Below are 27500 nucleotides of genomic sequence, written 5' to 3'. Positions count from 1 at the left end.
TTTGCGTTTTAGCAGGACAAACAAGGTTATCACTGCAGACTTTATGGTGATATGGGATATTTATGGGATAATTTACTAATAACAATCCGCTTATTTTTATTATTCATTCGTTTCCAGCCAAAGGCAATTAATTGCAGATGAGTCTATAAAGGATACGACTGCAGATATGCATGCGCACATGATTTGTGATAGCCAATTGACTGCAGTACAACAATAATGAATATTGTACGTAACTCTGAGGGGTATGTAGTAAAGTAGATATTATTAAAGCTACATAATAGACATTTTAATAAATAATGTAAGCTATCACCATTAACTTCATGACGGAACACACATCTAGCAACATTTCTGATTGCGTTTCTTGTTGCTAGAAGGGATACAGCTGCAGACCAGAGTTAACAAGAATTATTTATATTATTAATTAAATTACACATTTATTGTATTTTAATAACATCTACCCCCATCACAATCCTAAACCCACCATCACAGTGAAGTAAAAACAGTAATTATACAGAGTATTATTTATATTATTAATTAAATTACCCATTAATAGTATTTTATGAACATCTACCCTATCACAACCTTAAACCCACCATCACAGTGAAGTAAAAGCAGTAATTGTAGAGTATTATTCATATTATTTATTAAATTACCTTTTAATTTGTATTTTATTTAATCATACCCCCATCCCAAGCCCCACAGTAATGTAAAATATTAATGATTGCTGTTCAGTGTCACAATAATTGTGCTAATATGAGTATCCGCAGCTGTATCCCTTCTAGGCTTCATTCATTTCTGCCCTGATTACGACATTTTAACGTCAAAAACAAAAGTATCTCAACAGAAAACTATTTAACTCTTTAACTTCCACTCTAAAACTTTTTTGAACCAATTTATTTTGGTTAAACCGAGTTGCAGACAATCTTTTCCATACATTTGAAGCAGATTTCGTATTAAATCACAGCTATGGACAAACAAAAAGTTCAATCAGTCGGTTACGATGCTAGTTAAATTGCTTGCTCAACAACTTAACACCAACTTACTCGATTAAAAACAACAACCACTACCTTAATTTTGTTATTAAACTCAGATTAATTATAATACTTCAGCACAGCTAGACTTTAAAAACAGCAAACACGCAGCCTGACTTAAATTAGTAGCATCCTCCGAATGACAATGAATCTGAGATGTTTACCTGAACGAGTGTGTGTTTTGTTTGTAAAACATCACACACACACCCTGGAAGATGATCAGGACCACCAGAAACCTGCAGCCCCACCGGAGAGACGCCAAGGCCATCAGAGACACACAGGAACGAGTGTGTGCGCGTTTGTGTGTGTAAGGTTAAAGGTGACACACGCACGCGCGCGCGCTCCGCCCCCTGAAACTCGACCATCGTTTTAAACGTACGCGTCATGTCCTTTTTACAATAAACACACCTTTGGGTTTTATTAATAATTTATTTGGTGTGATTTTGAGATATATGGTGTTGAGATTAGATAAACTAGAAATGTTAAATTCGATCATAAACATCAAACAAGGAAGGAGTTACAATACTGATAATGATAATAATAATAATAAAAAAATATGTATATATCACATTTCTGAGGATTGATCATTTTGCAGAAATTTTTGTCTGTCCCTACGTAAAATATACACATAAAAACACTACAATTTCTTTATGTTTTAAAATTTTGACTCATTGAATTATTAAAATATACATTTACATAAATGTTTACAGGTAGCTACACTCTTTTAAGTCATCAATGTGGCAATAACTGATTTTTTAATTGCTTATGTATGCTGATAATTCCAAACAGCTTGTTAAATATTACTAATATAAAGTCATTCATTCATTCATTCATTTTTATCCGCTTTTCCAGGGCCGGGTCGCAGGGGCAGCAGTCTCAGGAGAGAACTCCAGACTTTCCTCTCCCCAGACACTTCTTCCAGCTCCTCCGGAGGGAACCTGAGGTGTTCACAGGCCAGCTGAGAGACATAGTCCCTCCAGCATGTCCTGGGTCTTCCCCGGGGCCTCCTCCCAGTGGGACATGCCTGGAACACCTCCCTAGGTAGGCGTCCAGGAGGCATCCGAAACAGATGCCCGAGCCACCTCAGCTGATTCTCTCGATGTGGAGGAGCAGCGGCTCTACTCCGAGCTCCTCTCAGGTGACAGAGCTTCTCACCCTATCTATAAGGGTGCACCCTGCCAAACTCCTGCCGCTTGTATCCGAAATCTTGTCCTTGTCCCTGACCCAAAGCTCATGACCATAGGTGAGAGTAGGAACGTAGATTGACCGGTAAATTGAAAGCTTTGCCTTTCAGCTCAGCTCTTTCTTTACCACAACAGACTCACTGGTTCCAGCTGATGAACTCAAATAAGCACTCGTTACAACCGAGGTCTGCAGAAGAGCATCTCTGAACACACAACACATCCAACCTTGAGGCGGATGGGCTACAGCAGCAGGAGACCAGGGATTCCTAAACCTTTTGATAGCTTAACCCTCTTTATCTATAATATTAATATGAATTATGCCCTTAATGACCCCCTCTCTAAAGTTGGCTAATTGTCACTTGACATAGAGATAAATAAATTAACTATTACATAATTAAAGTTTTTTTACTTGACGTTCTGATTTTATTAGCTTTTAATTAACTCATGATGAAACTCATGACACATACAATATAAACTCTGCTGCTGATACGGGTGCATTGCCTGACATAAAATTGCATCAAAGTTTAAGTGAAAACACTGCTTCAAATATTCTATCAGTGACAAAGTTTTAATAATATATATATACTTAAAATGTATTTATTTCAATATATTTCAAATGTATTTATTTCAATATATAATAGTTCGGACTGCTGAGCGAATCACTGGTACAACCCTTCCTACTCCCCAAGAACTGTACTTATCCAGAGCGAGCAGAAGGGCTGCCAAAATCACTCTGGACCCCTCACACCCAGCACACTGCCTCTTTGAACTGTTACCTTCTGGTCGACGCTACAGAGCACTGCGCACCAGAACAGCCCGACACAGAAACAGTTTCTTCCCTCAGGCAATCCATCTCATGAACACTTGATGATAATAATTGTGGAACCAACATCACTACTTGCTATACACTTTTATACACATATACACTTATTTAACAACACACTTTACATGCCAATTTGCACATAACAGCTGCACATATAACGTTGTATATAGTAATAAACACGTACATACACTTGTCAATCTGTATATTTGCATTCACTACTTACTTCTATTGTTTTAAATATATTTATTATCTGTTTTTTGTCCCGTCTCTGTAATTCTGTTGCACTGTAGAAGCTCTGTCACCAAAACAAATTCCTCGTATGTGTGAACATACCTGGCAATAAAGCTCTTTCTGATTCTGATATTTACTGAAATGTTTTTTTTATTATTAAAATTCTTGATAAATTAGGTGAATATCTCAATGCTGTTACAATTTTACAACCCCGAAACAATGACATGTGTAACGGGGTTGAGTGTGATGGGAGTTTTTAAAACAAAATGACCTCTGCTCCTCCTGTGGTTTAAAAGAGAAGGCCCACATGGCTGCAATTAAACGAGAAAATGTGATATTATTTGGAAATATTTATATATTTTTAAAACAATCATATTCCATCTTAGTTTGATGTTACGAGGTTGAATTGATAAGCTTGACCGTACCCTTCTTAACTATAATAAACATCAAAAAATGTAAATAAATTAACATATATCTTGCCTTCTTTTGCACCATGCTGTAAAGAGAGCTGAATGATGTCACTTTCTGCCTGTGAGGTCATAGAGTGGAGTCTAAATTGCTATAGGTGGAGTTTTGCTGGCGTGACAGGGTTAAGTTTATATTGGGACATAACTTTGTAGCCTGTTTTTTATTTTAAAAAATCATATTTTTTTATTTAGCACCAGAAAAGAACACAAATAAATAGTTGTAATACTGAAGAAAAAAAATTGACACTGTGTGCATTATATACATTTTTTTCTACATGCAATTTCAAAGAAGTGCCTCAGGGACATGACAAATAGCTTTGGTTTGTGACAGAAATATGATATTTTTTTAATTTAAATTATTTTTGATTCATTAAAATGTTCAAAGTAAATCAATGAAAAATGCTTTTAAAATGTAATTTTAGTCAACAACCACTTTAAAAAAATATGGGACTGAAATATTACAGAATGACTAGGAGTGAGGAATCTGTGGATGTTTTTTGCTATTTCTGCTGAGAATTTTGGTAAAAATCTGTGGATTTCTGCTGAATTATTTTGGGAGTATCATAACTAAAACCTTAATATGGGAAATAAAAAATCATATCTTTTAAACTTTTATTAATGTTTAAAATGCAAATCCAATTAGATTCACTTTATTAGGTAAACAAAGCAAGTCTCTCATATAATATCTCTACTAAAAGACAGAAAATATGACTGTACAAACTGCACTGTACATAAATCAGATGAACATTTTCATATTAGTCAATAATATTACTGTAATTAATTTAAAAACTGAATAAATATAGATTTACACACATTTACTCAAGTAAATAAACAGAATTATTGATGGGCTAAAAATCTGCGGAAATCTGCGCGTGCAGATTCCGTGTGGGCCTAGGATTGATCCACATGTTTAGATGCATTACCCTTAATTCTGATACATGCCATGTATGTAAGCTATTATATTTCATTTACAATGTTTAAATATTTAGCTATTATTGAGAAGTAATGTTAGGCTGACTGTTTGTGAGTTAAATGTGTTTATAATGGAATAGCCAGCTCATATACTTTCTTCAGAAAAATGTGTTGTTGATATTAATGTGCAGGTGTGATAATGGATGAATGTGTTTCCAACTGGATCAGATGTAACCAGACTTTTATATTTTTGGACAGGGTCAATTAAACATGAAAAAAAGGGACGATATATCAGACATACACACAAACAATGTGCGTCTTCTTTTCCAAATCCAGCTCTGCTATGTGTAATTGCAGTATTTTTTGTTTGCTTTTTCCTTTATGCTAGTGTTTTCCAAATGAATTCAGCATTTTTTTTTATAAATATATTTTTTGAATTCCTTAATTTAATATTTGAGTACAGTGTGTGTGTGTGTGGCCCCCCTGAAATAGCAATGGCCACTCCATGTGAAAAATAGTAGCTCCGCCTCTGACTTTTGACTTTGAAAGGGTCACTGCCTCACCAGCCACAAACCTCACAGCACGCCACTAAACCTGCCCCTCACAGCAATGTAAAACAGTAATTATAATGAGAATTATTCATTAAATTACCCACTAAATTGTATTTTATTAATGATGACCCCTACCCCAACCTTAAACCTATCCCTCGCAGTAATGTAAAAATATTAATTAGTGCATATTTGACAGTGTTACAAATAGGCTGCTATACTGATGTGATTATCCTCAGCTGTATCCCTTCTAGACTTGACCCACTTTGAGCTTCAAATACGCTCTTCAGAAACCTACAGGTGAATTCACAGACTGAACTCGCAGTGAATTCACTACCTCTACATGTGTATGCAGTCTATGCCAGTGTTTCCCAACCCTGTTCCTGAAGGCACACCAGCAGTACACATTTTGGATCACTCTTCAGTGTTTGGACTCTCAGCAGTGAATATTAAACCTTAAACTCTGAAAACTGAACTGACACTGTTTCAATTCACTTTAATAGTCTGCTTTGACACAATCTACATTGTAAAAGCACTATACAAATAAAAATGAATTGAATTATCAACCTCTTCCTAATCAAACACAGCTGAATCAACTCATCAGAACATCAGAAGAGACTCCAAAACCTTAAATGAACAGGTCAGATAAGGGACACATCCACAATGTGTACTGTTAGTGAGCCTCTAGGAACAGGGTTGGGAAATACTGCTCTACGGCGTGTGGCAGGGCTGCAGGTGCAGTGTCAGCGCCCCCTGGCTGTGGAGCTGCAGAAGACGTACAAACTCCTCTGGCATGCGGTGCATGAATGCGCTTGGCCTACTTAGGTCATAATAATGGTAAGGAATCTTGTTGTCCTGCAGGTCGGTGTCGAAGGGCCAGAATCCGTACACGTGCACGTGCTCACACATTTCTAGTGCTGCGCTAATTAAAATAAATCCAGAGGAGAGGCGGGGCTCCTTGAGGCCACGCCTCTTCCAGAAGCGGTCCAGAGCGCGCAGGTAATGTGGGCTGAAAAACAGAACCGGCTGCTGCGGTCTGTTTGGCTGCAGGACTCGGAGGACCCGGAGGGATGGCGAGGTGCAGAACGCATATGCAAATGCAGGAATAATGAGGGAGGAGTTTCCGTACACACTGACACGCTTCACTAGCGGATCCGGATCCTGCTCCATGTTTTTGTATCTACAGACACACAACAGTTTATAATCAACAAAACAGTATGGTAGTATGGAGACTCGGAAGGGACGTGATGGAGGGGAAAAAATGGTGGGATAAAAAAAACTGAGTGATAGGAAAACACTACTATTTCTACGTTTTTTTGCGTTCCCTCGCAATGATTTTGCGTCATCTCGCTAAACTGTTTCTCCACTGTTCACTTCATTCACGTTTTTGCCGAAATTCTCCCGTATTTTACCAATCTATCCTACTTTCTTTACATTAAAGCTGTGCGTCGATCGGCGCCTTTTATATGCTACATCTGAACCAGTGAATGCATGTATAAGCGCTGACTGACAGACGCGCTCCGTACAATAAACTGATCCCAGATCAGCTGCTGTACGCACCATTCAAAGTGACACCTCTGTTATCAAACAAGTGAGCAGCAAATGAATCTCTCGTTTTTAGTTTGATAACAGAGGTGTCTCTGTAAGAACAGATCTATAATGAAAGCACTCCATTACTTTAGAAACTGTTTGTCCTCATTTAGGAGAAAATGAGCAGGACGGAGATGTTTCCATATTATTCAGTGTATAAGTCTGTTTAAACATACACCCGGATCCAAAAGTCTCCTGCACTTTTGCTCCTCTGTAAATGGCGTGTACAGAAGCTGATCTGGGATCAGTTTATTGGACGTAGCGCGTCTGTCAGTCAGCGCTTCAAGAGTTCACCCTTAGCTGATGATTAATTATAAGCTTGTTTAGCATGCTGTCCCGGGAGAGAGCCCTGAGCTCATAAGATCCTCGAGCCCGGGGCTCCCTCCCGTTGCAAGGGGAGAGGGGAGTTTGAGCTCAGGTAGATCTGGAGAACTCCCCTGCTGTAGTAGCCAATGAACAGCCAGTGATTGCTCTTGAGAGATAACCATTTCCTAGCAGCATGTCTATAGTGCCAGTTTGGAACAGTCAATTAACTTATGTTACATGTTTTTTGGACGGTGGGAGGAAACCGGGGAACCCGGGGGAAACCTACGTGAGCACGGGGAGAAAATGCAAACTCCACACAGAAATGTCTGCTGGTTTGGTAAAGCCTGGAACCAGAGACATTCTTGCTGTGAGGCAACAGTGCTAAGCACTGGGCCACCGTGTCACCCATCTAAGAAGAAGGAGGAGTAGGGGTGGAGGGGGGGATTCTTCAAAACGAAGATAGCAGTGGTACGTAACCCAGGGTATTTGTAGTAGCTTAGGGGTCGTCGAGAATTTGATAATGCGGATCCAGCCGCTAGCATCATAAGCACGTGATCCTCTCGAAATTAGTTTATAACTAAACTTCACTTATTGATTAATTGATTGATTTTATTTGACAATTCTAAAAAATATATACAATCAAGTCCAGTTAGACCAATTCATACATTATTACAAAAACTGTCGAGGATAAAATACACAGGCTACAGTCTTATTTCTATTGTGGTCCTCGATATTCTTAAAAATGAATGAGCAAATTATAAAAGAAGTGCAAACATCATCAGCTCAGCACAATAAAATCCTCAACTTCAACTGTAAAACAAACACTTTTTAATTCCCCTTTTTAAAACACTCACGGCGACCCGAGTTCGATTCCTGCCTCGCGGTCCTATGCTGATCCTTCCCCTCTGCTCCCCACTCTTTCCTGTCAATACTCTCTACTGTCCTATACAATAAAGGTGAAAACCCCTAAAAATAATCATAAAAACACGCTTAATTTGAGTCTCTTTAAAAATCGTGGACAAAACATTCCAAGCAGCAGAGCTCGTACACAAAAAGAACGAGAATTTCTCCCTGATTCACTCTTAAATCTATATAGGTAAATATGCCTGCTATGCACTCTTGTAGATTGACAATGCACCTCACTGCTTTTCGTTGCCTTGTACTTGTACATGTGTGATGACAATAAATTGAATCTAATCTAAAACTAACTAAAACATAATAATTAAGATATATTTTGGGACCATTTTCTTTAAAATCTTAAAAACATACATGCATTAAAATCTTATACATGCATTCACTAGTTCAGAGGTAGCATATGATAGGCGATGATCGACGCACAGCTTTAATGGAAAGAAAGTCAAAGCAGACATTTTAATATTAATTGCAGCGTACTTTCAAGATTAAAAATATATGAGAAATATGGGAAAATACTTAATAATAGGATGATAGTAGGATAGAATGGTAAAATACTGCAGAATTTCGGCAAAAACGTGAGGGTTTACATGAATGAAGTGAACAGGAAGTGTTTGTGGAGAAACAGTTTTTTAGAGATAACGCAAAATCAGTGCGAGGGAACGCAAAACCTTAGAAATATGTTTTCCTATCACTCAGTTTTTTTTCTCCAACCCAGTTTTTTTTTTCTTCCACCCATTTTGTCCCCCTCCATCACGTCCCTTCCAGGTCTCCGTATGTTTGAGATGTGGTGCAGGAAACTTTAAAGGGACAGTTCATATTACGACAGTTTTATTACATGGTCATTTACCCATCCTTTACTTCCGCTTTCAAACCTGTTTGAGTTTCTTTCTTCTGTGAACACAAAAGAAGATACTTTGAAAAACGTTTGAAGCAACTGACCATTCCATAGTATTAGTTTTGTCCTATTATGGAAGTCAGTGGTTACAGTTTTTCAGCATTCTTCAAAATATCTATTTTTGTGTTCAACAGAAGATAGAGGGAGAGTAAATAAGGCAGGGCTATTCATTTAGTTTGTCATGGGGGCCAGTTCATGAAAAGCATGCCAAATGAGGGGCCGGAGAGATATGACTTGCAATATGAGTGACGACACAACAGTATATAAGAGCCCATATGTTGTATTTTTGCTCCTTAAGACACCCACGTTGGATTTTTCTACATTAAAATGTTAATATATTGTATTTTGAAACTACATAACATCACTGCATTGAACAGTGTGGCTTTACAAACATATTCAAATGTTGTATTTCAAAGCACGGCCGGTACAGTGAAACTGCGAATGGCTCATTAAATCAGTTATGGTTCCTTTGATCGCTCCATCCGTTACTTGGATAACTGTGGCAATTCCAGAGCTAATACATGCCAACGAGCGCCGACCCGGTCCCCCCTTTACTTCCTTTTAATTCCGTTTCAAACCTGTTTGAGTTTCTTTCTTCTGTGAACACAAAAGAAGATACTTTGAAAAATGTTTGAAGCAACTGACCATTCCATAGTATTGGTTTTGTCCTATTATGGAAGTCAGTGGTTACAGTTTTTCAGAATTCTTCTAAATATCTATTTTTGTGTTCAACAGAAGATGGAGGGAGAGTAAATAGTGCAGGGCTATTCATTTAGTTTGTCATGGGGGCCAGTTCATGAAAAGCATTTCAAATGAGGGGCCGGAGAGATATGACTTACTATAAGTGATGACACAACAGTATATAAGAGCCCATATGTTGTATTTTTGCTCCTTAAGACACCCACGTTGGATTTTTCTACATTAAAATGTTAATATGTTGTATTTTGAAACTACATAACATCACTGCATTGAACAATGTGGCTTTACAAACATATCAAATGTTGTATTTCAAAGCAGAATATAAGCAGTGCATTGCTCAAGTAGGCTTCTTCTACATTCAGACACATTCATATGTTCTGTTTTAAACTGCGTAACAATTATGGATGCAATGATTATATATTTTGGTTGTGCGATTATCTAGTCTGAACAATAATCATGGTTTCATGGTTATCAGAATTATTATGCATTTATTAAATTCAAAACACTGCTAGTTTAGAAAATCACAAGATTATATTTTGAAGTGTTGTTTACTGCTGCTCAGTAACCAAATACAGCACAAAACATTCATAAAACACAAACAATAGTCCATTTCTCTCATTAAACTTAAAAATAAATGAAAAAGTTTTTGATTTACATCATGACTGATCATTTAACAATGAAAATAAATGACAGAACAATGAATAAATAAATAAACATAAGAATAAATTAAAATAGTATTTGTCTATTGTTAATTTAAGCTTTATATTAGCTAAGTATTTAAATGAACTGTTGTAATCATCTGCGTTCATACATACATAATCATTGTAATCATTTGTAATAATTCGTCTAACGCATCTTTTGTTTACATTGTACTGAAAGCTGCGTACAACTCTCACCACTGCAGCGTGAGATAATTTCGACTGTGTTTTCGAGTGCGTTGGTCCGCTTGCGAGCCGTACACGCACCGCTCCAATATGCGCACGTCTTCATTGTTAATAATGAACTTGCGTGTGGAAAAGACGCAATATGTGAACGGCGTGCTGCTGTAGTTAAAAGCTTGGAACTATAAACTAGCACACAGTTGGCATAACTTTATTTAGCCGTTACGATTAATTAACTGGGCGATGCAGTGGCACAGTAGGTAGTGCTGTCGCCTCACAGCAAGAAGGTCGCTGGTTCAACCTCGGCTGGGTCAGTTGGCGTTTCTGTGTGGAGTTTGCATGTTCTCCCTGTGTTCGCGTGGGTTTCCAGTTTCCCCCACAGTCCAAACACATGCGGTACAGGTGAATTGGGAAGGCTAAATTGTCCGTAGTGTGTGAGTGTGTATGGTGTGAGTGTGTATTGCAGCTGGAAGGGCATCCGCTGCGTAAAACATGTGCTGGATTAGTTGGTGGTTCATTCTGCTGTGGCAATCCCGGATTAATAAAGGGAGTAAGCCGAAAAGAAAATGAATGAATGATGAATAAAGCGGTTAATAGTGAAATCGGCTAATCATAGCATCCCTATTAACGATATCAGTGCATTGAAAGGCCTTTGCTACAAACATATCCAAATGTTTTCGGCTGCTCGCGCCACTCGCTTAATGTCACGTGACTCACGCTCTATTGAACAGACGCACGTCACTTCATCACTATAGCAACCATTTTTCAACTGAACTAAATTTGTTTTTGATGTCTTGGTCACACTATTTGGAGGACCGGAACACATTGCCTCAGGGGCCGGGTTGGACCGTGGGCCACCAATTGAATAGCCCTGAAATAGTGAGTACATTTTTATTTTTGGGTGAACTGTCCCTTTAAGGCAGATTGTCTGCAATTTTAGGATTGTTTGTGATTTGGTCTCACTGAAATACTTATGAAATGTTAAATTAGGAGTCCAAAAAACATTTAAGAGTCCCAAATTTAAACCTGACATGCTCATTGACAAGTTGATGTACGTTTAGTCTTAACATGTTTTATGAATACAGGCCCTGATGTAAAGCTTTAATAAAAAGCCATCTCAATATAGGTGTGTGTGTGTGTGTGTGTGTGTGTGTGTGTGTGTGTGTGTGTGTGTGCGTGTGTGTGTGTATTTGTGTGTGTGTGTGTGTGTGTTTGTGTGTGCAGACTGACTGTGTGAGAATCTGAGTGGGGTTGATGTTCATCAGATCTGTCTTCAGGCCAACATCGCTGTCATTAACCAATGCTAAATTAAAGCTGAAAAAGAGAAGGGGAAATATGTTCAGTGGCTCCATATTTTAAAAACATAATATTAAACATAAATGCCTTGTCATCTTGTGCTAAATGAATGTATGCTGTGATGTACAGTTTTAGTACATTGTGTATTCATGGGTTTATATTCTTAAAAACAACGGATCCAAACATATAATAATAATAATAATAATAATAATAATAATAATAATAATAATAATAATAATAATATCCTGCTGGAAGTAGCCATTAGAGATGTACCTAATAAAAAGGCCGGTGATTGTATTTTAAGATATGTCCTGACAAACAGGCTCAGTGCTGACATCTTGTGGACAAACTAAGCAGTGCAATAAATATTCAGAGCACATGTGCGAGCTGCGCATATATCACATGCACAGAATGAAAATGTGTGTGTGTGTGTGTGCGTGTGTGCGTGTGTGTGTGTGTGTGTGTGTGTGTGCGTGTGTGTGTGTGTGTGTAAACCCTCATGTGCTTGACAGTGTTTAAACAGCCACAAAGTAAATGAATGATGGGATGTTTTTACCGGATGACGAAGTCTGCGCTGTCGATCTGGCGTCCACAGCTGCTGTTCTTCAAGATGCCACTGCTGCCCACAACAGCACAGAGACCCAGAGCACCAGCAGACCAAGGGGAGTCCTGCACACACACACACACACACACACGCACACACACACACACACACACACACACAGGCACAAAGTACACACGTCCGCACACAAACACGCATACATGCATGCAGACACACACACACACACACACACACACACACACACACACACACACACACACACACACACACACACACACACACACACACACAGATATGAGTAAACATATACACAAGCCTTGGTGAATGAAATATATGTACACTGTCTGTAACCATCATTGTTAGTGCGCGCGCGCGCGCACACACACACACACACACACACACACCTCTGGCAGCATCTTGTGAAGGTCTGCTTTGACTCTGTATGTGCGTTTCTCTTCAGTTTCATAAGTGATGATCTGATCGACGGCTGTGTTGCGTTTGGTGAGGATTAATGAGTGTGTGGCGTTACAGCAGAACTGCAGCCTCATTCTGACACACACAAACACAGAGAGACGTGTCACTTCACATTTATAAGAACCCCATTCAATCAAAGAGCTATCAGTCCTTTGGGGCGGGGCTATCTGTTCTTTAGGGTGGAGCTATCAGTCCTTTGAGGCAGGGCTATCTGTCATTTAGGGCGGGGCTTTCTGTACTTTAGGGTGGAGCTATCTGTCCTTTAGGGTGGGGCTATCTGTCCTTTAGGGTGGAGCTATCAGTCCTTTAGGGTGAAGCTATTAGTTCTTTGGTGCGGGGTTATCAGGGCTTTAGGCCAGGGCTATGTCTTTTAGGGGCGGGGCTATAAGTGCTTTAGGGTGGGGATACCTGTCCTTTAGGGTGGGGCTATCAGTATTTTGAGGCTGGGGTATCAGTGCTTTCGTGTGGGATGCAAGTCCTTTGGGGTGGGCCAATCAGTACTTTGGCTATTAGTGCTTTAGGGCGGGGCTATCAGTCTTTTAGGGCTGGCTCGTCTGTCCGTTGAGGTGGGGCTTTCAGTCCTTTAGGAAGAGCTATCAGTCTTTTGGGGCGGGTCTATTAGTCCTTTAGGGTGGGGCTATCTGTCCTTTAAAATGGGGCTATCAGTCCTTTAGGAAGGGCTATTAGTTCTTTGGGGCGGAGCTATGAATCATTAGGGTAGGGCTATCAGTCCTTTATGATGAGCTATCAGTTCTTTAGGGCGGGGCTATCAGTACTTTGGGTGGGGCTATCAGTGCTTTAGGTTGGTGCTATCTGTCATTTGGGGTGGAGCTATCAGTCCTTTGGGGCGGGGCTATCAGTATTTTAGGGTGGGCTATTTGTCCTTTAAAATGGGGCTATCAGTCCTTTAGGAAGGGCTATCAGTTCTTTGGGGAGGGGCTATCATTCATTAGGGTGGGGATATCAGTCCTTTAGGAAGAGCTATTTGTCCTTTAGGGTAGTGTTATCAGTACTTTGGGGCGGGGCTATCAGTTCTTTAGGGCAGGCTATCTGTCCTTTAAAATGGGGCTATCAGTTCTTTGGGTGGGGCTATCAGTGCTTTAGGGCGGCGCTATCTGTCATTTGAGGTGGAGCTATAAGTCCTTTGGGGCCGGCTCATCTGTCTATTAGGGTGGAGCTATCAGTTCTTTGGGGTGGCGCTATCAGTCTTTTGGGGTGGGGCTATCAGTCCTTTAGGGTGGCGCTATCAGTCTTTTGGGGTGGGGCTATCAGTCCTTAGCCCTATAGGACAAATCCAATAAGTTCTTAAACATTGATCATTAATCATGTGCTGCCCGAGATGGGTCTGGATGCAGACCTGGTGCAGCGCAATCTGTGCTGTATATAATGCTTTTTAAAGGGCTCACCTAACTCCACCCCTAACCCTGCCCATTAAATGCATTGTGTCTGACATTGCATAGCTGAGTGATGCAATCTCAGCTTGCATCATAAAGTCTGCATCCAGATACTATTGTGCTGCCCTACAAGTTTTTTCTAATTTTCCACACACAGATATGATCATGAACTCAGAGCACAGCTAATGATGGCAAACACACACCTGTTGAACTGCTGCTCGCTGGTGTTTTGTTTATAGGGGCAGTTTAGGAAATCGATGAGCTCCTGGGGGAACCTCTTCATGTTGAGGCTGCACTGAGAAACACACAGGAGACCGTTGACAGAAGGAACCCAAAATTAATCAGATTATAGTTATCACTTTCACTTTCTGATCAGGAGGCAGAGCCAGAGGGGTGTGCTACATGTAAAATATCCATTCGTTTACAGGCTTCACATGCGATTCATAAGCATTTTCTGTTCATTCGCATTCTGTTCAATTGCATTATGGGATGTTGATCTCTGCTCTGGCTACTTTTGATGTTCAGACACTGCAGACTATTACACACGTTCAGAAAACTCACTTTTTCCACACTTTTCAAGGTTAAAAGTTGTTGGAAGAAAGATCAAGATCCCATAATGCAACTCAAAAACAGAAATAAGTCATAAAATAAAATATAATAAATAAATGGCATCACGGTGGCGCAGTGGGTAGCACGATCGCCTCACAGCAAGAAGATCACTGGTTTGAGCTTCGGCTGGGTCAGTTGGCATTTCTGTGTGGAGTTTGCATGTTCTCCCTGTGTTGGCGTGGGTTTCCTCCGGGTGCTCCGGTTTCCCCCACAGTCCAAACACATGCGCTATAGGGGAACTGGGTAAGCTAAATTGTCCATAGTGTATGTGTGTGAATGAGTGTGTATGGATGTTTCCCAGTGATGGGTTGCAGCTGGAAGGACATCCGCTGCGTAAAACATGTCCTGGATAAGTTGGCGGTTCATTCACACCATGGAAAAGTGGCGACCCCTGATTAAAAAAATACGGAAACTGCTCATTAACAGATATTTTTACAGCGTAATTCAATTCAAATTAAGTTGATTTGATAGCGCTTTTCTCAATAATTATTGTTTCAAAGCAGCTTTAGGGGTCATCACTGCATTACAATCAAAATCAGAAACGTTAAGGTTATTATATACTAATAACTTTAATTAACTAATAACTTATCAGTTATAATTATACATATATAAAACAGTTAACCTGCAGTTATACAGTCCCTGACAAAAGTCTTGTCGCTTATCTATTTTGTAGAAACACCTGCTTTTAACCTGACTTTTAATTAATTAATTGGTGTTAGAAATAGCTCATATCAAAAGCTAAAACCCTCCCAAATGATGTTTACTGCACTGAAATAAATTAGTTTCACTGAAACAAGATTTGTCATTTAATCAAAACAGAAAAGTCCAATTTTGGCAAGACAAAAGTTCTGTCGTCTATACGGAAATTGAACAAATTTACTGCAAATACAAAAATATGTCAGCAAATTAAGTAGCGATGCTGTGAGATGTACATTTAATATCTTGTATGACTTCCATGAGCTTGAAGGACTGCATCCATGCGGTTTGGCAAGGATTCATACAATTTATTGATGAAGTCATCAGGAATAGCAAAGAAAGCAGTCTTGCAGGACTCCCGGAGTTCATCAGTATTCTTTGGTTTCGTTTTCCATGCTTCCTCTTTCATCCTACCCCACATATGCTCAATGATGTTCATGTCTGGTGACTGGGCTGGCCAGTCCTGGAGCATCTTGATCTTCGCCTTGAGGAACTTTGTATGCGATGGAGCACCATCCTGCTGCAGAATTTGCCCTCTTTTATGGTTGGGAATATAAGAGGTAGCTAAGATTTCTTGGTATTGTAGACTATTGATGTTGCCCTTCCACCTAGCAGATCCCTCGCACACCCCCATACTGGATGTAACCCCAGACCATGATTTTTCCACCACCAAACTTCACTGTTTTCTGGGTGAATCTCAGATGCATGCAGGCTCCAGTAGGTCTCCTGCAATATTTGCGGTGACTGTGGTGTAATTCAACAGAAGATTCATCTGAAAAATCCATCTTCTGCCACTTAGCCAGTGTCCATCCATTTAGCAGGCTGTGGGCCTTGACAAATGCCACACAGTTTTTCAATTGTCTTTTGTTTAGTGCTGGCTTCTGGACACTGATTCCATGGAGGCCATTTCGAGACAGAATCTGATAAACTGGTTGACACAGGGACTTCAGGTGACCAGGCCTCGTGGAGCTCTGCGGAAGTAAAAAAGGGGCTGCCCTCAGATTTTCGAGCCAACAAACGGTCCTCTCGAGCAGTTGTCTTGCGGGGTTTCTGCCTGACCTGGGCTTGTCAAAAACATCTCCAGTTTCTTCAAATCTTTTTTTTATCCTCTGGACTTGACGCCGAGACACTTCGAAGGTGTCTGCCACATCAGCAGTGGATCAGGTCTTCAGCCTCTTTATAATCATCACTTTAGTCTCAGGGTGAATCTTACCGTACGTTCACACCGAAAGCGGCAAGTAGCCAGAAGTCATTCATTTTCAATAAGAGCCGGCGGCGATAAACGGCGAGGTGCAGCGTGGCGGGTCTTCGCCGGTGTGGGCGTCGAGGAGAGTTGAAATCAAGTCAACTTTATGGTAATTCATTTCCCCTTTATTTGTATAGCGCTTATACAATGTAGATTGTGTCAAAGCAGCTTCACATAAAAGGTCATAGTAAATTGGAACAGAGTAGTTCAGTTTTCAGTGTTTAAGTTCAGTTGAGCTCAGTTCAGTGTGGTTTAATAATCACTACTGAGAGTCCAAATACTGAAGAGCAAATCCAGCGATGCGCAGCTCTACAGATCCTGAACCATGCAAGCCAGTGGCGACAGCGGCGAGGGAAAAACTTCACCAATTGACCAAAGTGAAGGAAAAAAAACCTTGAGAGAAACCAGACTCAGTTGGGCACGACCATTTTAATTTCAATGAACTATGACATATATAAGTCTAACAATAACTATAAGTCCACCGCTTGAGAGGAGTTCAGAGAACACAGACCTGTGAACTTTGGTTCCGATCACAGTTGTTCCCAAGGGTTTGATTATTACGGTCGCCGGATTTCCAATTATTTACAATGTTTTCTTACAGGAACATGCATTAAATAAGTTACTGGTGAGTTACTGATGTGCATTACTATTATTTATATATATATATATATATATATATATATATATATATATATATATATATACACAGTATTTATCTTTAAAAAAGCGGGAATCTCATGCGACAGTATAAAACAGTATTGCTGCTTCAAGATATTTCAGACATATGGACACATTGGATAATTAAGTGGAGCAAAGCCACATCACATGACACTTGATCTTCCATTGTTAAATCAATTTGATAAGAAATGCGCAACATTTTCACGCTAGAAAGCATGTTTTATGCAGGAATGTCACTGATATGCTGCAACGGCTTCTTTAAATAAGAGATCAGTGTAGTAAATTTTGACGCTCTCGCCACCGGAGCTGAAGGCAGACAGCATTGTCTTTTTCTTTTTATCGTTTTTATAAATATTTTAATGCATATTTGCAAGTTGGACTGCTTTAATTTAGATACACAAAAACAGGCGAAAATAGCTAATATGTTCAATCGTCTGGAATGTCTTTTTTTTTTTTATTGTAAATATGTACAAACTTAGTACAGGAGAATACATCTCGCAACAAATATGAACAAAACAAAAATAAACTAAAATGAGAGAAATTATCTCAGTAATACAAAGTATAAATAAACGCCAGGGGTAAAGAAAAAAAGGCAAGATAATATTAAGAAATAAAACTTTTATTCAATCAATTGAAATTTACTTAATGCTTCATGTGTTTTTTGCTTTTCTGTTTTTAATGTTACATAATGTAGTGCCGTATTGTTTAATCTCCTTTATTAAATGTTCAAAATTTGGCTTAGCTTTGACCCATTTCTTGACATGAATATGGTATTTTCCAAGTAATATTATCAGTTGATTAAGAAAATTTGTTCTTTTTGAATCAATTCCATCTCGTACTAAAGCAAATATGACATCATATAACCCAATTTGTTTTTGTGTACCAATGTCCTTGAAATAAAGTTAGAAGCATCAATCCAAAATAGTCTTGAGTATACACATTGAAAAAACAGATGAGTAACAGATTCTTTAACAATACCACAAAAATCACAAGAGTTTTCACTATCCACTCCAAACCATTCAAATAGGCAGACAGCGTTATCGCCAGGGCGGCCAGAGCGACCAGTGATGCTCTCACCGCATGTTTGCAGAGGTCTAGTTGCAGTTGATGTGAAGGGCTCGTGTACTGGGGTTCTTTTTATACACACCTGAGACCTAATTGATCCATTATTAGTCACAGGTGAAGCTCATATGACAAGGCCACAACACTTATGTCTGCAGAAATATGAGAAGTTTTGCACTGGAACATTATTACAAAAGCTGTTGGGATTAAAATAAGACATTTCTTGTAAAAAAATCTTGATAAGAAATATATTTCAGAGACTCTTCAAGTCAATTTGTACCCAAGCGACAAGACTTTTGTCAGGGACTGTATAGTGTCCGTCTTAAAATGAAAAATAATAAAAACCGTAATTAAAAACTAAAGATTTCATTTTCTAATGTGTCATCTGCCAACCGAGAGCGTTTACAATCGGAAGTCAGATACGGGTCTGCAGTAAAACTGCAGTTCTAAAACTTTATGATGGTTTGATTTAACGATATGGTTTTTTGCATATCTTTATGGCAGGCGATATCTTTCTGATATTTTACAATCATGTTCAGTGTACAGAACAGAGCAAGCGGAATGTTTGCTTTAGGACGTAATTCTGGTTTCTTCGCACCTCTTGGCGGGGGTGAGGATGGAGAACCGGCGTCTGAGTTTTGCACAGCGCAGCAGCTGGAGCGGATCGGTCAGAGCAGCTCTGAAAGAGGAAAACAACAGAAACAGTGCTTACATACGTGTTAACGAGGACATATTGCGACCATTTTTACAAGATGTAAAGTCTCTGCTGTCTTTAGAGAGTGTGTGTGTGAAGTTTGAGCTGAAAATCGCACACAGATGATGTCCTCTAGCTCTCTGAAACTGACCCTTTCAGGCTTTGATCCTAACTGTGGTGTTTTGGTGACTGTCGCTTTAAATGCAAATGAGATTGTGCTCACTTCAGAAGAGGGCGGAGCCACAAACACCATAGTGACAGATCTGACACAGCAGTGTGTGTGTGTGTGAGTGTGTGTTGTGAGTGCTGGTCAGGTCTACATGTGTGCTTCAGTTTGAGTGTGTGCTTCATGCTTCTGTCAGTCTATGTCGCTCCTGTCGCTGCTTCATCTAAAGCTCCACATCTATAATCCTCTTAGTCTATGCTGACATTATCTTCAGCAGCTCAAACACTCTAATGGCTAATGGACAGACGGCTGCTTCTCACTCAGGGCTGCTGTTTATGCTAATGAGGGAGAGATGAGCACCATTGAAAAAAAAAGAAATGTTCATTCATTCATTTTCTATTCGGCTTAGTCCCTTTATTAAGCAGGGGTCACCACAGTGGAATGAACCGCCAACTACTCCAGCATATGTTTTACGCCGCGGATGCCATTCCAGCTGCAACCCAGTGCTGGGAAACACCCATACACACTCATCCACACACTCATACACGAAACAAGACAAAACCTCTAAGGAAGAAAAGCAGTTTTTACAATGTATACTTTAGGAGACATGTGGTCCTCATAATGTCATGATTACCAGGCATGCACACACACCGTTTATTGTACAGCAGTTCCAAAGAAAACGTTTTATAAACCTCTGCTTGATAATCTACAAAAGCAGCGTGCAATCTACTTCAGTGGAATCATTGTTGATTCAGAAATATGACATCAATTACAGCCATGGCATATTTTATTGACCCTATATTGCACCGCAGTAAAAATAAGGTAAACAGAACCATATTACTTCTTGTCAGTGTGCATGTTTGATTATAGAAACCAGACAAGCAAATGCAAAACATCAAGGTAGGCAACACTTCACTTGAAAGGGGTGTTCATATGACTGTCATGAAACCTTTATAATCATTACCAACCCAGGCTCATTCTGAAAACGTACCTCCACCGACGTTTCTGGACACCGCGAAATACATCCCGGCGGCACGTTTTTCTGCAGTTTTTGTTTTCGCGAATCCGCCAGAGGTCGCCGTGTACGCTTTTCGAGATCTCAAATTTCCCATTCGCGCCTGCTGTTCTCGCGTAAACCCACCAGAGGACGCTGTCGACTCACTTTTGGACAGACTTTCTGACTGACTGAGCGAACGATCGGCTGACCCACTCTCCCCCTTCCCTAAACCCAACCAATTTTATCGATTGACCCGCCTACCTACTTCCCTAAACCCAACCAACACGTTTCAAAAGCAATCCAAAAAAATAAAAGCCTTGTCTGACTATTTTTCACCACATCCTCACCCTGCTATTCACTTGTTTGTTTTATATTTTGGATTCTGTTTTTGTCTTATCTACTTTCTGGAATCGCTCTTCACCGGACTCGAACCCCCGTCTTCGTGGTCAACTCCTCTCTGCATCTCAAATCCGCCGACGTAAGTGGCGCGCTAACGGGACAAACTGATTACAGCCGGAATGCCGTCCATACGGAGGTAAGCGGTCAGCTGGTAAGCGTGAAAAGGAACGGCGTCACACCGCCCCGTAGCGTTCGTTTAAAGAAATGAAATGCAGCCATGCGTACCTCCGCCTACGTAATTCGCTATCTCCAGAAATGTCCGCAGGGCTACGTTTTCACAATGAGCCTGTGTTGATCATAACATTATAAATGTGGGCGAAATGGCGGCTCAGTGGTTAGCACTGTCACCTCACAGCAAGAAGGTCACTGGTTCGAGGGTCAGTTGGTATTTCTGTGTGGAGTTTGCATGTTCTCCCCGCGTTGGTGTGGGTTTCCTCCGGGTGCTCCGGTTTCAGTCCAAACACATGTGCTATAGGGGAACTGATGAGCTAAATCGGCCGTAGTGTATGAGTGTGTGTGAGCGAATGAGTGTGTGTGGATGTTTCCCAGTACTGGATTGCGGCTGGAAGGGTATCGGCTGTGTAATACAAATGCTGGAATAGTTGAATTAAGGAAAATGAATGAATGAACATTATGAATGTGAATGAGATGTTACGCATGCTGTTATAGAGTGTCATTGCATCAGTTATCACATAATAAAAGATGACACTGTTTGCTTTGACTTATTGACATAACCAAATACATCACAACCTGTTTTTGTCTTCGTCATGACAACTTAGTATTACCAATACAACAAAACTTGCCATAAATGAAGCCATAAGAAACACCGAGTCCCCATATTGACAACGAGTCCCCATATTGATCCTGCGGGCCAACCTGAACACCCGCCGGTGGCCTACTCAGCCCTGCAGCTTCTCCACGATGGACTTCCAGCTTCTCCAGCCTCCGGCGCACAGACTGCAGCTCCACACAGGAAGTCTGGCCAGTAGAGTAATGGTCATGGCCAACAGAGCCTAGTTTCTCTCAAGGTATTTTTTCCCTTCACTTTGTCAATTGGTGAAGTTTTTTTCCTCGCCACTGGCTTGCTTGGATCGGGACTTGTGGAGCTCCACATCAATGGATTTGCTCTTCAGTGTTTGGACTTTCAGCAGTGAAATTTAATCCACACTGAACTGAACTAAAATGAACTTCAACTCTGAAATTTGGACTTTACTAGAACTATGTTAAGCTGCTTTGAAACAATCTACATTGTGAAAAGCGCTATATAAATAAACATGAATTGAACTACAGTGGTACAAGCTGAATTCGTCATCAAAATGTAATTAAATATTAATGATGATCTTAAAATTGATCTGACGGAGTAATGACACTTTTAATGAGACATTTTAAAGACAAATACAGTGAAAACGCGATCAGAGAAATATTCATGACACAGTTATAATGACAATCATGATTATGACAGATTTATGACAAGTTTTTTTTGTTTTGGTAACGTCAAGTTGTCATGATTAAGATAAAAACAGGTTGTGATGTGTTTAAGTCAAGCCGTCATATCAAACAACGCATTTAAAATGTCCTAACTGAGCAAATGACACAGTTGCCATTTCATAATAGTGTTTGTAAATAATTGTAAATGTGTATTTTTTTGTGCTGGGCAAAGATTAATCACATCCAATAAATAATACATAATATATACACACAGCGGCCACTTTATTAGGTACACCTTACTAGTACGGGGTTTGACCCCCTTTTGCCTTCAGAACTGCTTTAATCCTTCATGGCAGAGATTCAACAAGCTACTGGAAATATTCCTCAGAGATTTTGCTCCATATTGACATGATAGCATCACACAGATTTGTCGGCTGCACATCCATGATGCCAATCTCCCATTCCACCACATCCCAAAGGTGCTCTATTAGATTGAGCTCTGGTGACTGTGGAGGCCATTTGAGTACAGTGAACTCATTGTCATGTTCAAGAAACCAGTCTGAGATGATTCACGCTTTATGACATGGTGTGTTATCCTGCTGGAAGTAGCCATCAGAAGATGGAGACACTGTGCTCATAAAGGGATGGACATGGTCAGCAACAATACTCAGGTAGGCTGTGGTGTTGACACCATGCTCAATTGGTACTAATGGACCCAAAGTGTGCCAAAAAAATATCCCCCACACCATTACACCACCAGCAGCCTGAACCGCTGATACAAGGCAGGATGGATCCATGCTTTCATGTTAAATTGTGAGCCGAGCATCCGAATGTGTCAGCAGAAATGGAGACTCATCAGACCAGGCAATGTTTCTCCAATCTTCTATTGTCCAGTTTTGGTGAGCCTGTGTGAATTGTAGCCTCAGTTTCCTGTTCTTAGCTGACAGGAGCGGCACCCGGTGTGGTCTTCTGCTGCTGTAGCCCATCCGCCTCAAGGTTGGACGTGTTGTGAGTTCAGAGATGCTCTTCTGCAGACCTCGGTTGTAACGAGTGCTTATTTGAGTTACTGTTGCCTTTCTATCAGCTGGAACCAGTCTGGCCATTCTCCTCTGACTTCTGGCATCAACAAGGTATTTGCGCCCACAGAACTGGCGCTCACTGGATATTTCCTCTTTGTCGGACCATTCTCTGTAAACCCTGGTTTCGTCTGGTGCAAACAGCCAAATCGCTCATCACTGTGTATCATCACGAAGCATGTTGTTAGGACATGGGGTTACAATGTAACCTGCTCACCTAATGTTTACGCTTGTAATATTTATATTATTTGCTAATTAATAACCTCATGTGGAACTCTGAATCTGCGTCTCATTTCGGAGTCTGCTACTGTCCACCGGAGGTCGCATTTCAGTCACGGACGCAAACTTTGAGAGTCTTTCTGACTAAATGAATGAAATACGCTGTTTTCCACTATCTGGCAACCCGGGGTGCTGAAATATAATTGGCTAAACTGGCATTGGGCGGGTTAAAATTACTAAAACAAAGACAGATGTTCCGACAAGTAATGCACATTCCCAAAGCAGAATATCTGACTTCAGCATTGTGTCTCAGATAAACAAGAATGTTGACTGAGCATGTTTCTGAATATCTGCACACATATGATGGGGTTTTATGCTCTAGAAGAGCCAAAAACTCACATACAGCAGCTTTAAAGGTGAGAAGGTCTGATCTGAACAGAGGAAAGATGAAGTATTGCTGAACTCACCTGTGCGAGTGTGTGTCGAGTGTGTAGAAGAACATCACACACACACTCTGAGAGACGATCAGGACCACCAGCAGCCTGAAGACCCACTGCACCAGTGCCATCAGCGTATGTGTGTGTGCGTGTATACTGAGAGAAAGATAAAAAAGACACACACCTGTCTGCAGCTCCGCCCCCTCATCTGATATACATCATAAAGTCATCATCATAATCTGCTGTGACATCATTGAAGACGAGCAAACCTGAAACTCAAAGGTTGCAGATCAATCTCACGTATTAAAATACACAATACATTTGTTTTGGATGTGTCACTTATGTTGTTGTGATCAATTTATGGATATTTCAGTACAGTTGACCTCATTTAGAAGAGCGCTGGTGTTTTCAGCTGCACATAAATGATTCGGTGGAGCATTTGTCCATTCAAACGTATAGATCAATGCTTATGTAGTGAATTATGGGATTGAAAGGGACACAGACAAAACGGTAGTGTCAAAAAGTTCTGGCATTGCTCAGTTTTATGCTAATGTTGAGCGAAAAACACTGGGTGAAAAGTGAAAAGTAGGCAAGGCGAGATGTTGGCGCATGTTTCTGAGTGTTGGATGAACTGGTGAATGAGATGGAATCATTTACATAAAGACTACTATATAAACGTATCCCTTCACACTTTCTGTTTACACAAACATATGCAAAACAATATATACGCCTGTGTTTGATTATTGACAATTTATTTAAAGCAGTTGTTAAAGAAATCAATATTGATTTGTTTTGGTCATCTTTAAAGTCTGAGCATACAAAAAAGCCAGCTACGTGGCTAAGGTCAATCAAAAAATATCTCCAGAAATGTGTTCATATTGTCATTTATTACTCCATAAAATACCTTAAAAGCAGTGGACCACCCCTTTAAAGCTTTTCTACTTACAGGGTGCAGTAGGTGATTGTCTTCAGAAACATGTGATGTTGTGCTGGTTGAAATTCTCTACACAGTCCAGTAGTATTGATTAAAGGGCACCTATGGTGAAAAGTCTACTTTTCAAGCTGTTTGGACAGACATATGTGCATGTATGGTGTATAGACCGTCATATCCCTGCTGAAAAATCCAGCTTAAACCAGCCTAGGCTGGTTGGCTGGTTTTAGCTGGTTGACCAGCCTGGTTTTAGAGCTGGTCAGGCTGGAAAATGACCAGCTAAATCCAGCTAAAACCAGCTTGACCAGCCTGGTTTAAGCTGGACATAGCTGGTTTTGGCTGGGCTTCCAGCCTGGCAAGGTGGTCAAGCTGGTTTTAGCTGGTCATTTTCCAGCCTGACCAGCTAAGACCAGGCTGGAAATGGCTGGAAACCAGCCTGGAAATGGCCAAAACCCCTCTAAAACCAGGCTGGTCAACCAGCTAAAACCAGCCAACCAGCCTAGGCTGGTTTAAGCTGTTTTTTTTCAGTAGGAATTGGGGTGATATAAGCACACCCAGTGCTTTTTTTTTTCAATTTAACAACATAAAAACAGTGGACCAATTGGAGCTGTTTTCAAATCGACCGCTACCTGACGTAGGAGAGCGGTCCCCCCGCCCACCAATATTGATTGACAGGCGCGTCATCATATCCTCAGTTTGTTGATTCACGTCCGCCATTTTCAGCGTGAGTCGAAGCGATATCACTAAAGGAACACGCTAGCTCTATTTTTAGATGCAAGGCTCATTGGGCTCAACACAAGATCAATATTCTCCACATTATCGCTCTAATGGGAATTATTGGTTGTATCTTTAGGTAGGTTTGCAAACGTGTACTTCTCATTGAGTCTACCTTATACTTCAGCCGTTTGCATTTCTCGCGATCCCAGAAGCTCCCTGTGATCTTAACTAGGCGCAGCTGGAAAAGTGCGAGCGCGTTGCCTCATGTGCGCATCTCTCCATTGGAAATAAAATAACAAACTTGCCTGCAGGTCGCACACCAGAAGCGCCGCTCTCACAACAGTGCTTTGAGTCGGCGGCTGTGTACCCTGACAGAAATTATGTTTAGAATTCAAAAATGCGTGGCGTGACGATTCGGGACACTTCATGTTTCTGCCGCGCCACAGAGAGTGTCTGGTGTGCCGTGTCGCAGCTTCGAGCGGTGCATCCGGTGCCTCAGTCAAAGTTAATTCAGTGTGCGTGGTTATTAGTTTCTGTGTACAAGCTCGGCACTTGAAACTAGCACACAGTTGGCTGTAAAACTGTACAAAGATAACAAATGATTTTGTACTCTCTGCTTGGTCTGTGTCAGAGTCGTACATGTACAACTGAATGTTGATCCTCTCACTCCAGCTCCTCTGTCTGCCTGTCAGACTCTGTTGCAAACGCAGAGCGGGTGAGCTCATGGCTCCGCCCCTTGTTACATTGGGTGAGAAGCTGAAACTAATCTACATGTGAAGCAACACACCCCTAAATCAGCGAGCTGTGGACACGCCCCCAACATGACACTTTTTAACACATTATAATAAAACAATCTGAACTGTGTGTTAAACTGAAGCTAAACTGGCACACTCAGAACAACCATAATATTAATATTCAATCATAAAAAAAGAGGTCAACTATGGGCCCTTTAAAGTAAATAATCTAAATGTGCTTATGAGTATGTTTATATTCTGGGTGAGGTATAAGACTAACAAATGTTCCTCCAATTAAATATTGTCAGGCCATAATTCCGATAAGTGGCAAAAAATAGATAATAATAATAATTTGCTATAATGTGCACTTTTTGTTCTGTGAATATTGAAACAGTTATGTTATGTATAACCCATCTGTTTTGGCACTGCCCCTTAGTCCAACAATTCTGGTCTGACATTTGTCAATTTATTGCAGAAAAAATTGAGGAAGATTTCAAGTTATATTGGATGGATGTTCTCTTTGGCCTTTATGACCTCAGCAGAACTAAGACTGTACCTAATAAAACATACATTATTAATCTCATTATTCTGTGGGTAAAATATTACATTCATAAATGTGAATTTGTGCAATCCAAAACATCTTGCATTGCTTTGAACAGTGAGGTCAAGCAATATGTCAACTCGATTAGGCATTCTCTTAATGTGTATGTGAATGTGTGTAAACACTTTGTTGTCTTTTTGTAAATCTGTACTTCCCATGGCACAATGTGATGATGTGTGTCTTTGTTTATGTTAAAACACCAGGGGCCTGTTTCAGAATAGAGGTGAAGTGAAAACTCAGAGTATTTTAACCCTGAAATGAGAGAAACTCTGGGTTTTCAGTCAGTTAGGGCGGGGCTATCAGTCATTTAGGGCGGGACTATCAGTCAGTTAGGGCGGGACTATCAGTCATTTAGGGCGGGACTATCAGTCATTAAGGGCGGGACTATCAGTCACTAAGGCCGGGACTATCAGTCAGTTAGGGCGGGACTATCAGTCACTAAGGGCGGGAATATCAGTCACTAAGGGCGGGACTATCAGTTATTTGGGGCGGGACTATCAGTCAGTTAGGGCGGGACTATCAGTCAGTTAGGGCAGCACTATCAGTCAGTTAGGGCGGGGCTATCAGTCATTTAGGGCGAGACAATCAGTCAGTTGGGGCGG

The 27500-nt window shown here is 40.4% G+C and overlaps 2 protein-coding genes across 3 annotated transcripts in view; both read right to left on the bottom strand.

Annotated features, from left to right (window-relative positions):
* st8sia7.1 (ST8 alpha-N-acetyl-neuraminide alpha-2,8-sialyltransferase 7.1) overlaps positions 1 to 1329 on the bottom strand; it is a 21604-nt gene extending 20275 nt beyond the window's left edge. The window contains exon 1 of the mRNA XM_056449471.1: positions 1196 to 1329. Coding sequence (XP_056305446.1) covers positions 1196 to 1299 — 104 coding nt within the window. The 5' untranslated portion in view covers positions 1300 to 1329. The remainder of the gene's footprint in view (positions 1 to 1195) is intronic.
* A 3124-nt stretch (positions 1330 to 4453) lies between these two features.
* Positions 4454 to 24046, bottom strand: st8sia7.2 (ST8 alpha-N-acetyl-neuraminide alpha-2,8-sialyltransferase 7.2). Of its 2 annotated transcripts, XM_056449384.1 has the most exons (7): positions 23946 to 24046; positions 19098 to 19178; positions 14412 to 14498; positions 12745 to 12889; positions 12335 to 12447; positions 11713 to 11796; positions 4454 to 6376 (listed from the first exon to the last, which is right to left on the bottom strand). In XM_056449384.1, exons 1-7 carry the CDS (start codon positions 24044 to 24046, stop codon positions 5908 to 5910), a joined length of 1080 nt encoding a protein of 359 aa, XP_056305359.1. In that variant the 3' UTR covers positions 4454 to 5907. The 2 variants fall into 2 exon arrangements, with proteins under 2 accessions (XP_056305359.1, XP_056305360.1); XM_056449385.1 differs by lacking the exon at positions 23946 to 24046 and having other exon boundaries at positions 14412 to 14503; positions 19098 to 19165.
* Between the last annotated feature and the right edge of the window lie 3454 nt (positions 24047 to 27500).

The sequence above is a fragment of the Danio aesculapii genome, chromosome 23 (genome assembly GCF_903798145.1).
Source record: "Danio aesculapii chromosome 23, fDanAes4.1, whole genome shotgun sequence".
NCBI classification, from domain to species: domain Eukaryota; kingdom Metazoa; phylum Chordata; class Actinopteri; order Cypriniformes; family Danionidae; genus Danio; species Danio aesculapii.
Note: the sequence above shows the minus strand (reverse complement) of the source record. Positions and strands in the feature narration are given on the sequence as shown.